General features: G+C 42.4%; 1 protein-coding gene across 1 annotated transcript in view; it reads left to right on the forward strand.

Annotated features, from left to right (window-relative positions):
• The window catches only part of LOC102850382 (AF4/FMR2 family member 2-like), a 439784-nt gene that overhangs the window by 243244 nt on the left and 182227 nt on the right, over positions 1-14313 (forward strand). The window contains exons 5-6 of the mRNA XM_006881912.1: positions 12651-12687; positions 12950-12983. Of these exons, the coding sequence (XP_006881974.1) occupies positions 12651-12687; positions 12950-12983 (71 nt within the window). The remainder of the gene's footprint in view (positions 1-12650; positions 12688-12949; positions 12984-14313) is intronic.

The raw sequence follows: 14313 nt of genomic DNA on the forward strand, positions 1-14313 counted from the left end.
TTCTTCAGTTCCTTGAGCTTAAGAAATGCTGAGCGAGTTCGGCCCTTTTGATTTTCCAACTCCAACTCCTTGCACATTTTGTTGTAATATTTTGCTTTGTCATCCCGTGCTGCCCTTTGGAATCTTCTGTTCAGCTCTTTAGTATCTTGAATTCTTCCCTGTGATTTGGCTTCTCTGCGCTCCAGTGCAATATTCAGAGTTTCTTCTGACATCCATTTTGGTCTTTTCTTCCTCCTCTGTCTTTGTAATGACCGTCTGCACTCTTCCTGGATGATACATTTGACATCCTCCCACAACTCCTCTGGTCTTCGCTCATTAGTGTTCAAGGCCTCAAACCTGTTCCTGAGATGATTCTGAAATTCAGGTGGGATGAACTCAAATGGATTAGGTTTCATTTTCCTCAGCTTCAACTTGAACTTGCATATGGGTAGCTGGTGGTCTGTTCCACAATCAGCTCCTGGCCTTGTTTTCACAGCGGATATTGAGCTTCTCCAGCAGTTTTTTTCACAGATGTAATCGATCTGATTCCTATGCATACCATCAGGGGAAATCCATGTGTATAACCTGCGTTTATGTTTCTTATAAAATGTATTTGCAATGAGTAGGCCATTGATTGTGCAAAATCCAATCATTCTCTCTCCAGCTTCATTTCTCTCACCAAGTCCATGTTTTCCAACTACTGATTCTTCTTCTCTGTTCCCAACTTTTGCATTCCAGTCATTATTATCAAAGCATCTTGATTGCATGTTCGATCGATCTCTGACTGTAAAAGTTGATAGAAATCATCTATTTCTTCTTCTTTGGCTCTGGTTGTTGGTGCATATATCTGAATGATAGTGGTATTCACTGGACTTCCTTGTACGCATATGGATATTATCCTGTCACTCACAATGTTGTACTTCAAGACAAATCTAGAAATTACTTTTTTAACTATGAAAGCAACTCCATTTCTCCTCGCCTTTTCATCTCTGGAGTAATATATCATATGATCGTCTGACTCAAAATGTCCCATGCCAGTCCATCTCATCTCTCCAATGCCTAGTAGTATGTCAATATTTATGTGTTCCATTTCTTTCTTAACAATGTCTAATTTTCCTACATTCATGGTTCTCACATTCCATGTCCCAATCACTAGTGTCTGCTTACAACTGTTCCTCTTCCTTTGTATTTCCATACCTGAAAGCTCAGCCTCAGCTGCCCTTTCTGACAGGAGACAGAAAGATTGGCAGGCCGAGTGGGGGAGACAGAAATCAGCGCAGTGTGCACGGGCAGAAGCAGGGGCCAAACAATAGAGAAGCAGCTCGTGGGAAAAGCCTTACTACGCCCACAGGTACAAAAGGCCAGAGGCTGCACCAGTTCGTTTCAGGGCTGGACAGACGGGAATAATAATAATAATGGAGAAGGAGAAGGAGAAGGAGAAGGAGAAGGAGAAGGAGGGAAGGAAGGAAGGAAGGAAGGAAGGAAGGAAATAAATGAGAGGGAAAAAGAAATCATTTCTAATTTCCTCATAGTTTCCCACATACAGTAGATACTCAGCAAATGTTTGTTAGATTAGTAGAAATAATCTTTTGTTCAGATCAAATAACATTATTGAGTTAAAAACTGATTTCTTAAATACATTCACTTCTTGATTTACTAGGAAAAAAAAGACGTAAGCCATGGCATTTTCCGTTGCTTCATATGCATGTTAAAGTTGGGTAATGAATAAAGAAGACCAAAGAACCATTGGTGCCTTTGCGTTGTGGTTTTGGAGAAGAGTACTACTCTCCCATGGTCTGCCAAAAAAAGAAGCACGTCTGTCCTGGAAGAAGTACCACCAAGGCACTTCTCCTTAGAGACAGGAATGGTGAGACTGTGTCTCCCACACTTTGGGCATAGGAAGGGCCAGAGTCTGGACACATACATCAAGCTGGGGAAAGTGGAGGGTCGGTGAAGGAGGGAATGACCCTTTACAAGATGCCCTGACATAACAGCCTCAAGAACAAACTCAAAGACACCAGTGATCTTGAAGATAGAAACGTTGGGTTGTTTATTTGCACAGTAGGACTCCACTTGATGCTAATTAGCAATAAAAGAGAGAGAGAGAGCACGAGAGCGAGAAATTTAAGGAATTGGCTCATTATGATTGCAGTGAGGGCAGACTGACATAGTCAAAATCTGTTGTAGGCAACAGGCTGTGGACTCCTGCGGACTTGCATTTCCAAATCTATAAGTCAGATAACATGAAAAATGTAGAATAAACATCATGAGGGCACATATATATTTGTAATATTTTTATTTACTTGAATCTACAATCGACAACCATGATAATAGCAGTCAAGAAATAAAAAAGGTGTGTTGAGTTGAGGAAATCTGCCGTCCATGGTCAGAGCAAGATAGAAAATCCCCCAGGGCACACGGTGGTTATAGCAATGGACTCAGCTGTCAGAGATGAAGAGGATGGCTCAGGATAGGACAAGGCTCAGATCTATTGTTCATGGGGTTGCTATGAGTTGTAGTCATCCTGGTGGCACCTAATAACAAAAACAGCAACAATTTCCAATCTAGAGGCAGAAGATATCCTCTAAAACCTTCCTGTTTGCTTGCAAAGCCTTCTGCTGATTTATGATGACCTGCCCACCTTATAGAGGGCCATCAGTTTCATTTAAGGCCAACTGTTTTAATCTCCTGTAACAACATCATAGAAGCAACTAGTGGTCAGCAGTTGACAAAAGTACCGGACACCAGAGCCAAGCCATACTGGCACATAAAGTTGACCATCTCATCCAGGCCGAGCTTTCTGGTCCTAGGTTTACCCTGTCTGAATATGAGCTGTATCTTTTTTTTTTTTTTAATTAGGAAAAACATGTTTGGGATACACGGAGGTGAGGATTGGGAGCAGAAGGGTGAGGATGGGCCGGGATGAAAATTGCAGGGCTGCAGTTGCAGAGCTGCACAGTTTGGTTGGTGGGGGGAGCAGGTGAAGGAAATTAAAAGGATCCAGTGGGGACCAGATGATTCAGGGCAATGGTAAGCATAGTCCAATAGTGATTAAAGAAACTATCTTTTTCACTTGTGGGTTTCTTATTTGGGAATTTGGCGCAGACTCTCTGGCTTCTTCATGCTGAACAGGGGTGTTGATGTGAAGGGGGAAAGGGAGCACACTTTATCACCTTAATGGTGGTCTTGGGTTGAGGCTGCTTGCCTTCTTGTTCTGTTAGAAGATGTTTTCCTGACATTTGCTCCTCTCTGGACTGCAAAGTGTTTTCCCAGGTGGGTCCAGTGGGGATGGCTGACTGAACCCTGAGGCTCCATCCTCCTTTGCTTCCTTAACTGGCCATTGTATTTCCTTTTTGTCTCTGGAACTGGGTTCAGGGTCAGGTCTGAAGCAAAACTCAGTGTTAAGGTTACCTATAAAAAACGAGCAAATCTAGAGAGAGCAAACTCGTGAGTTACAAATAGAAGGGCTTTGGGGGTGTTACTTTTGGGTGTACTGGGGGAGAGGGTGGAGGAAAGTAGCCTAGATAAAATTCTCTGTATATCCTAGGCAGTTTTTTTCTACCCAGGGGTCGGATGGTACAATCCGAGTGCTGAGGAGCTTACCCCGAGGGCCGGCTCGCCCTGTTGGGGGCCGAACGCACAGTTCGCCCCACCACCCACCGGGGGCAAATGCATGGCTTGCCCCATGTATCTTTTAAATGATCTGACTAATTGTGGAGAAGACTAGCAGCCTTAATCAGGAAATTCTATTGCATTATTTTGAAAAAGAAATCCCTGAGTCATTTTTAAGGGAGCAAGTAGTTGAAATTCAGCTTTGAATTGCTTTCACCTTGGCACTTTAAAGTGTTGTTACTTTGGGACTGATTTTGATGAATACTCAGGTAACATTTGTCACGAATGCTAGCAACTGGATACAAATGAACAACTTGAAAACACTTAGTCTGTCTCTTAAGTAGGTTAAGCATCCATTCTACATCTTGTATGCATTTTTAATGTACTTAACTGACTCCTCTTCAGATAGTGTCAAGGACTGTTTAATCTATGTCAATGTTTGACTGAATAATATAAGCAGTCCTATGCCTATGTACAGCTTGTGACCAACATCCATGAAACCTATTGTATTAAAAGGGGGGCTGGAGTGTGGACATTGATAAGTAGATGATCACCACTTAACTAAGATGGGCAAAGAGAAAGGCAACATAGAGTAACAGACAATGTGAATATTAATGTTATAAAGAATATACATAGGAATGGTTGACAGAAAACCCAATAAGCTTTGTGAACTTTCACTCAAATCACAGTAAGAAAACCTCAAGGTACAAATCCATGGTCTGTAATAACCAATGGGTTATTACTTTGTAAAGTAGGTCAACATTATTCTTATTCCTGTTTTAGTATTGTGAAGGTGTCTTCATGTGTCTAGAGGATTGCAGTGTTTTTATGCATGGAAAGGCACAGCACATTCAATGTATGAATACAAACATTTGGCTAACCAATGTTAGTTAGGTACTATACCTAACTTAACATTTACATAGAAACTCCCTTAAAGACAAATAGGAATGGAGATCGTTCATAAGCCTAAGTAACTACTTCTGCATCAGGAATTCACATTGAATGACTGTGAATGATCTCAGTGCATCACAACTCCCTATACATCAAAGGCTCTCTTTGAACTGAGAAAACGAAAGAAAAAAAAAAACACACCAACCCACACATTTTGGTGGTACCTGAGCATTCTTATTAATATTACCTTTGAAATGATTAATTAAGTTACCTGGAAAGATTGAACAAATGTATTATGTAACTTCCTCATTAAAAAGGACTTTCATAAACTTTGATCCCCTCTAGTTCTCCTCAAAACCCTCCTTTTACTTCCATCATTACATTGATTGTGATGTTTAATGTTTTTATTCCTGCATGTTTGATGAGTCCAGCCCACACTGGCACCCTCCTGCTTCATGAAATGTGTCATATCTCTGTTGCTGGGCTTCTGAGCATGCGATTTAATTATCATTGCTCTTTGGGTAAAGCATGTTGGCCATGTGCCCAAAGACTCCATCAAGATTTGAACAGCACCTCTTTTCAAACTGAGTGTTTGAAAGAACGAGAAGGGTGCCCTGCTGATAACAGAGTGAGAGCCTGAGGGGCTCTTTCTATCTGAGATGAGAGCTCCTAAAACCTTGTGTATCCAGTGGGGAGGGTGGAGCTGTTGAGGTACATCAGAGCCCTCTCTAGAAATGAGAAAGAGCCTCCCTGCTTCCTTTTTGCATGGAAGAAGCTACTACACGTGTCTAGTTGTGTCACTAGCTATCAGGACTCATCAAGAGAAGATGCAGATCAGAGAATTGGGAACGTAGGCAGTGACAGGGCCACCCTCGCCTGAGCTGGCAGATCACACTTGGAATAGGACACCGCCAGCGAGAGCGAGCCCCAGGCAGTCAGGAGCGCCTCCACAATCAACGAAGCCGGTGACAGACTGCAGAATGCCAGCACTGGAAGATAAGGTGAAGGGTCCCCAGAAAAGAAGGAACAAGCTGAGAACACCACCTCCTGGAGAAGAAATGATACGAGGGATAAGCGTTCTGCCTCGCACCCAGTGGAGGATTGTCAGGTGAGAGACTGCTGAGGGTTAGGTACTCTGCAGAGCTCTGAAGGCTGCCCTGCAGGAGGGATCATGTGGCGAGGCTGCCTCAGGACAACACAGGCTGCTTCACGCAGCGCTGAGCTCTGGGTCAGGGAGCTGCCATTGAGCCAGCAGGTGCTGGGGGACCCTTTGGGTCTTTAAGCACCTGTGTGGGGAAAGAAAGGGTGTCCCCTTTTCACAAGTAAGCCAATTAAGGCAGTAAATATATATAAAGGGCCTTCACTGGAAATAGTGAGGAGCCCAGGTGTTACAATATTGAAAGTACTCAACTCTAAGTGAAAGGTTAACAGTTCAAACCAACCAGCTGCTCTGTGAAAGAGCGATCAGAGTGCGCCTCCCAGTTTACACAGCTTCGGACGCCACGTGGCGGTTCTACTCTGTCCCGCAGAGTTACGATGCCTCAGAATTGACTCCTCGGCCATGAGTTCTTTGAATTTGAGGAGCCCTGCTGCAATGGTGGACTAAGTGTTGGGCTGCTAAGTGAAGGTTCAGCAGTTCAAAGGCACGGAAAACTCCATGAGAGCAAGATGCAGCTGTCTGCTTCCCTAAAGGGAAACCTGTGGGCCATTCTCCTCTGTCCTGTAGGACCGCTGTGAGTGGAGATCACTCGATGATGATGGGTTTGGAGGTTTGGTTTTGGTTTTTTGTGGGGTTTTTTTGTTTGTTTGTTAGTTTGTTTTTTGGGTTTTGTTTTTTTGTTGGTTTTTTTTTTTTTTGTTACAAAGGCAATAAGAATCCCTGGATGGTGCTAGTAATTAAGTACTAGTCTATTAACCAAAAGGCAAGACGTTCAAACTCACTCTGAGGTACCTTGGAAGAAAGAGCTGGCCACTAAAAGACACAAGTTTCTAAAAGTTCATGTTCATTAAAACCCATTGTAGCACAGTTCAATTCTCCAACAAATGATGTTGCAATGTAGAATTGATTTGACAGCAGTGGATTTTGTTTAATTCATTTTATTTTTTTAAGTGAAAGTTTTATTTTATACTGGTTTAATTACAAAGTTAATAGACATTGTTTTTCACACCAGATTTTTCCTATTTCCTTTACCCATCCCTCTCTGTACCCATCAAATTGTTCAACCCTATGATTACCTCCTCTGCCTGTCCTCCCCCCTGTGCTCCTACCCTCCCCCTCTTGGATCCTCATACATGTTTTACTAGTTACCTTTCTATTTCTACAATAGTGATCTTATACAGTATTTGTCCAAGTTAGTTCTTAAGGAATGCCTTAGTGCCTCAGGGTGAACTCCAGCTTCTATTACGCCTCCCTTATATCCTGATACAACACTTGGTTTATTATTAATATTAAATTTGATATTCGGCTTCCCACAGGAAACTGGCTCTAGACGATCTTCAGTGGCGGTTTCTTAGGGGGAGATTTCCAGACCCTTCTTCTCACCCCTGAGTGGGCTTGAACCTCTGACTTTGCAGGCAGCCGCCAAGTTTACTCACAACCTGAGGAAGTCAACCAGTCCAAATCATGGCTACCACAGTCTACTCAATCACAACTCATTGTGACTCCATAGGGTGCTGACTAGCACTGCTCTGTAGGGTTATGTTGCTACAATCCTTCCTCCGTAACACTGCTAGGTACGTTTGACTCACTAAATTTTAGCTTAGTACTTGTGTCTCCTTTTGTTTGGCTTCTTGATGCTCCAGTGCCATTTTTAGAGTCTCTTCTGACACCTGTTTGGATTTTTTTCTTTCTCCTCTGTTTTTGTAATGGCCCTTTGCTTTCTTCTTGGTTGATTTCATCCCACAACTTATCTGGTCTTCGATCATTGGTGTTCAATGCCTCAAACGTATTTCTAAGATTATCTTGAAATTCAAATGGAATTGAATCAAGATCATATGTTAGTTCCTGTGGACGTACTTTCATTTTCATCGGCCTTAATTTGAACTTGCATATGAACAATTGATGACCTGACTACAGTCAGTCCCTGGCGTAGTTTTGACTGCCGATATTGAGCTTCTCCAAAGATTTCTCCCACAAATATACTCAGTCTTATTCCTATGCAGTCCATCAGGTGAGGTCCATATGTAAAGTCATCGTTTGTGTCTTTTAAAACAGGTATTTGCAATGAATAAAAAATTCTAAATATAAAATTCAGTCATTTTATTTCCAGCCTCATTTCTATCACCAAGCCCATATTTTCCAAATACTATTCCTTCTTCACTGTTTCCCACTATTGCATTCCAGGCACCAATTATCATTAACGCATCTTGACTGCATGTTGAGTCAATTTCAGACTGCAAGATTGAGTAAAAAAAGTCTCAATTTCTTCCTCTTTGGCTCCAGATGTAGGAGCATATATTTGAATAATAGTCATGTTAACAGATTTTCCTTGTGTGCATGTGGATATTATCACTAACAACATCGTATTTCAGGATAAAATTTGAAATTGATTTTTTTTTACTATGAATGCAACACCATTCTTCCTCTGTTTTTCATTTCCTGCATTGTTGTTGTTGTTGTTATGTGCCGTCGAGTTGCTTCTGACTCATAGCGACCCTATGCACAACAGCCCTAAACCCTGCTCTATCCTGCGCCAACCGCACCGCCTCTGATACACCCATCCCGATTACCCCAGTCACCGAATCAATCCATCTCATAGAGGGTCTTCCCCTCCTGCGCTGTCCCTCCACCCTCCCAAGCATGGATGTCCCTCTCCAAGGACCCTTCCCTCCTGGCAACATGTCCAAAGTATGTCAGACGAAGCCCCAGAATCCTTGCCTCCAAGGAGTAGCTTGATTTAATCCTCTCCAAGATGAATCTGTTTGTTTTCCTGGCAGTCCATGGTACATTCAGTACCCTTCTCCAGCACCACAGCTCAAAAGCATCCACTCTCCTTCTTGTCCTCCCTAGTCATTGTCCAACTCTCTGATGTATAACAAGCGATTGCAATATCATGACCTGTATCAGGCGCACCTTAGTCTCCAGAGAGACACTGTTGCTCCTGAGTACCTTTGAGAGGTCCCTAACAGCAGACTTTCCCATTGCGATACGCTTTTTGATTTCCTGACTGCTGGTACCAAGAGTGTTAACTGTGGAGCCGAGCAAACTGAAGCTGTGAACAATCTCAATCTCTTCGTCATCCATCCTGACGCTGCCAATTGGTCCAGTGGCGAGAATCTTTGTCTTCTTGACATTGAGCCTTAGTCCACACTGAAGGCTGCAGTCCTTGACCCTTCGCAGCAAGTGCATGAGGTCCTCCTCAGTTTCAGCAAGCAGGGTTGTGCCATCTGCATAACGCAGATTGTTAATAGATCTTCCACCAATCCTGATGCCACAATTCTCCTCATAGAGCCCAGCCTCTCAGATAATCTGCTCTGCATACATGTTGAAAAGGTATGGAAAAAAAAAAAAGAAAAGGTATGGAGACAGGATGAATCCCTGGCGTACACCCTTCCCAATTTTGAACCATGCAGTGTTACCCTGCTCTGTTCTGACTACTGCCTCTTGGTCCAAGTATAGGTTTCGTATTAGCACAATTAAATGTTCTGGGATTCCCATTCTTCTCAGAGTCAGCCACAGTTTGTTATGATCCACACAGTCAAATGCCTTTGCATAGTCAATGAAACACAGATAGACATTCTTCTGGTATTCTCTGCTTTCAGCCAAGATCCACCTAACATCAGCAACAATATCCCTAGTACCACGACCCCTTCTAAACCCAGCCTGGACTTCCGGCAGTTCTCTGCTGATGTGCTGTTCTAATCGTTTTATTTCCTGCATAGGATGATGTTTTTTATGTGCTACTGAGTCGCTTGCAACTCATTATGACCCTGTGTACAGCAGCCCTCAACCCTGCTCTGTCCTGTGCCAGCCTTATTGTCTCTGACACACCTGACCCCATTATCCCAGTCACTGAATCGGTCCTTCTCATCAAGGGTCTTCCTCTTTTGCACTGTACCCACCTCACCCCACCCCCACCCCCCGCAAAGCATAATGTCCTTCTCCAAGGACTGGTCCCTTCTTGCAACATGCCCAAAATATGTCAGATGAAGCCTCAGAATCCTTGGTTCCAAGGAGCAGCCTGGTCTTACCCTCTCTAGCATGAACCTGTTTGTTCTCCTAGCAGGCTGTGGTATATTCAATACTGTTCTCCAGCACCACAGCTCAAAGGCATCAATTCTCCTTCTATCATCCCTAGTCATTGTCAAGCTCTCTGATTCCTAGCAAGTAATTGCAAAGACCATGGCCTGGATCAGGCACACCTTAGTCTCCAGACTTACATCATTGCTCTTCGGTACTCTGGAAAGGTCTCTGAGAGCAGACTTTCCCAGTGCAATTCACCTTTTAATTTCCTGGTTGCTGGTACCAAAAGTATTGATTGTTGAGCCAAGCAAACCGAAGCTGTTAACAGTCTCTATCTCTTCACCATCTATCATGATGCTGCCAATCAGCCCATAGTATACCATATGATTATCTGATTCAAAGTGGCCAAAGCTGGTCCATCTCATCTTACTATGTGCCTAGTATATTGATGTTCCATTTCATTTTTCATTTTTTTAAATTCTTTTTTAATGGTTAATTTACAAAGTTTGTACACATTGTTTTTCACACCAGATCTTTCCCCTTTCCTTTATCCACCTCTCCCTCCACCCATTTCATTTTTAACAATTTCTAGTTTCCCAACATTCAAGCTATATACATTCCATGTTCCAATTAATAAATGATGCTTGTTATTGTTTTTCCTAATTTCAAATTACTTCCAATATAAGTTCTATCACAACACCACTGTAACTACCCTCTTTCTTTAGTTTCATAGGGTTTTCAAAGGACTGTTATTTAGGAAGTAGATGGCTCATCGTGCTTTCTAGTCTATCTTAATCAAGGAGCTCCACCAAAACCTGTGCACCAGCAGTCAGGAAGTCAGGAGACACATTACACTGGGAAAATCTGCAGTTAGGGACCTTTCCAAATTATTGAGGCATCGTATGTCAGTTTTTGAGTCCCTGGCTGCAGTCACTGGGCCTGGTTAAGGGTCTTCCTCTCTTTTGCTCACCATCCACCTTTCCAAGTATGATGTCCCTTTAGTTCTTCCTAAGTATATGAGACGAAGCTTCGCTGTCCTTGACTCCAAGCAGTACTCTGACTGCAGGTTTTCCGAGACATGTCTGTTTTTCCTTTTTACAGTCCATGAGATACTGAGTGCTCTTCTCCAACACCAAAATCAAAGGCATCAATTCTTCTGTCATCCTTATTAATTGTCAAGCTCTCAGATGCATAAAAAGTGATTGAAAAAAGCATGGCCTGAATCGGGTGCACCTTAGTCTTCACACTGACATCATTGCTCTTCAGTAATTTGTGAGTGCCCCGAGTGTGTATTTTCCTAATGCAATATGTCTTCTGATCCCGACTGCTGGTATCGTGGGTGTTTATTGTGGACCCAAGTAAGATGAAATCATTAACAATTTCAATCTTTTCTCCATCTGTCATGAAGTTGCATATCAATTCAGTGGTGAGGATTTTTGTCTTGATGTTGAGATGCAATCATTATTGAAGACTCTATCTATGCTATAGTTGTGCTCTTAAAATGGGAATGCTTCCCTCTGCAATAAAAGGCCATAGTCTCCTGTGCTTCTTTCAAGTTTTGAATTTGTTGTGTAATTTCCTGTTGAGTACCGCAAATCTGGTTTCCATGACTCAGTGTGCCTAGCCCTTTATTGCCATTTGTGATATAATTGGAGTGGAAGTCAAATGTTCAAGCTTTGGAGAATCCTTTGTCAAAAGTTTGTTCTGAGTATGGACAGGGATGCCTCTAGCAGCAGACTGCATGGGCTCTATGACAGCTCTTTAGCAAAGGGGCTTAGCCCCCTGTTGCTTTTATGGTGGTCTTCTGGAGAGCTGAGCTTGCCAGAAGACAAATCTCTTAGACCTCAGAACTGTGCTAAATAGATCAAAAAGTTCGCTTTCGATTAAAGCACATCATTAAGTGGGCCTGCCTAGTTCTTGTAAAGATAAATTATGTTGTGAGCCCATTTTTACTCGATGGGGTAGAAAGATTAGGCTTAATGAGTGGATTCCTTGCAGCAGTGATTGATGCGCCTAATTCTTGTATTTACTTGAATGCATTGTCTGCTGTTTGGGAATGCTTGCTTTGCAGCAAATACTGACTGACTCTTCCAGGCGCGTTGTGCTTCGCAGGCTGTGTGGATCACTGGGGTGCTTATGCCCACCAGTTGTCTCAGCATGCACACAGGTGGGCCACACTCCCAGCAAGCCTGCCAGGGACCAATCCGCATTAATCTGAAGAACAGGTGAATTTTGTGCAGAGTGACTTTCAAGTCAAATTAAAAACAAACCAACCCAGTGCTATGCAGCTGATTTTGACTCTTACTATAACAGATTACCAAAACTTTCTTCCACAGCACCACTGGGTAGATTCAAACTCCTAACCTTTCAGTACTCCACTATTGTACTGAAAATTACTTTGTTGCACCTCACAAAAAGTTTTAGAAATGCATCTCCTTTTTAAAAATTTTATATTGGTTTGCTTACAAAGTTCATATACAGTGTGTTTTACACTATTTAGGAATGCATCTCCTGTACAAAAGGATAGGTATAACTATTTTCAGATAGGCCCTAGTTATGAGGTCAAAAGTCATATTGATTCTAAGAGAACAAGTAAAAAAGCCTACTAGTTTTGATTTTGATTGTGCATCTTATAAAATCCATAATTACTTTTTTTCTTAACCAAGATTCTTTCACTTCCTTTGAAGCATTGCCTAACTGAGAAATTGTGCACTTGGATTTCACACATGCAGTTCATTGGTTCCCAGTTTGCATGCTGGTCTTCTGATACTGATAAAATGGAAGCTGTGATCATGTCTTAGCAGGTTGGATGAGCAACTGTGTATCATGTCAAACTCTGGACAAGAACATAATTAATGGGCTTGCTAACAGTGGTTTCTTATCTGCGACATTACTCAAGTAATATCTTCAACAATAGTGGATAAACCTTCTGTTTTCTTTTGTATCACATAACTAATGTTTATACTGTATGCATTCTTTCTTACAGGAATCCCAGCATCTGACCCCAGGATTCACCTTACAAAGTAGGTGTTTTGTTGTCATTATTCTTTTTACTGTTTTTTAATTTTACTTCAAACATCCATGTCCTTTCCTTCCTCCCTTTTCCAAGTATCATACCTCATAGCATTATAAGATGAAATAACCACAGAAGACAACCAAATTGTAATGCATCCAGTCAGCACTTTCTCCCTTTTTGTCTTCTGTTGCTCATGGCGGGGGGTTACTACAGAAGTGTCTTCTGACATTGGTAAGCATGCGTAGTAAGTGTGTGCCTTTTCTTTTCAGAGTGGAGTGACCCAACAAGCAGAGCTTCTACAAAGTGAGTACCATTCTGGCCAAGAGTACTCGAGCTTCCGAGCAAGGAAGCAATGTCAGTGCTGATCCAGGGCAGCTCTTCTCATGTGTGCTTCTTGAACATAGAAGCCGGGACTCACGTTAACATGGAGCTGTGCTGGGGCGGGTGGGGGGGGGGAGTATGAGATTTTCCCCAGTCAGCAGGTAACAGTGAAAATGAATGTGATCACCTCAAGTTCAGCATGAGATCACTGTATGTAGACGCAGGCTGGGTCAGCACTTGTGATAATAAACAACAACAACTCAAGTCAGTAGGGTCACAAGAAAACCGTAACGGAATTGTTGCTTCTGCCACAGATATCATTATACATGGTATCCAGCTCCCACGGACTGGAATGGCAAGGAGACATGTCTAGGCAGTAATAACTGGAGGTGATATGTTTGAGTGGGTTGCTATGACCCATGAGTCTGAGGCCTGGCTGTCTGCAGGTCATCTGACAACTGCAGGTTAAAGATAAACAAAGGCCAAGAAGAGATGGAAAAAGACAGGACATGGCTCGAGGTTGGGGTGCAGGAAGCAGAGTGCTACAGTTCTCTCAGCACCATCTTCATTTTGTGTTAATGGTAACTGAAGGAGGGGTATAGGGAAACCGATTTCCTCAGATTAGCTATTGTAGATTTTACCATTTCCATTTGGCCAAGAGCGTATCAAGGGAATCTTTCTCTTCCAACGTCTTTCCTTCCTAATAATAGAAAATGGAAGTCGACTTTGCTGTGTGAGTAATAGGCACCCACTTGAACATCTTCAAAATGAAATAATTTGTGACATTTGAGTGGCCTGATAGCATACTTGACGTGAATTGCTCACCTTTTTGGAAGATCAGGAATAATTTCATAAAACAACTGCAATAACTCCCAGATAGAAAGTCAGTGGTGGCTCAGTGATTTCTTATTGCGTTTTCTGACCTGATCTGTGTCTTCTAATTCACAGTTCAATTTCAACAACCAGGAATCCTCGATGGAAAAAAAAATTGGACAAAAGCAAGGGAGGAAAATTAAAAAAGAAAAACAAATGGGAAACATAACCCTGATTTAGGGATGAATTTATTTAGCAACCCAGAAAGCAGAGTCATTTCTTCTGTTTTCCATTTCAGCTCTTCTGCTAATTCCATTTCAAATTCCTCTTCCCCTTGGCATACAAGTAAACAATAGATCATCACTTCTCTGCCTTTAACCCTACTCTGCCTCCTCCACGAAAAAGGCAAATTTACACACACACACACACACACACACACTCTCACACACACTCTCTCTCACACACACACACACTCTCTCTCACACACACACTCACTCTC

The sequence above is a fragment of the Elephantulus edwardii genome, unplaced genomic scaffold, assembly GCF_000299155.1.
Source record: "Elephantulus edwardii isolate Elephantulus edwardi_28Jun2011 unplaced genomic scaffold, EleEdw1.0 scaffold00016, whole genome shotgun sequence".
Classification (NCBI taxonomy): domain Eukaryota; kingdom Metazoa; phylum Chordata; class Mammalia; order Macroscelidea; family Macroscelididae; genus Elephantulus; species Elephantulus edwardii.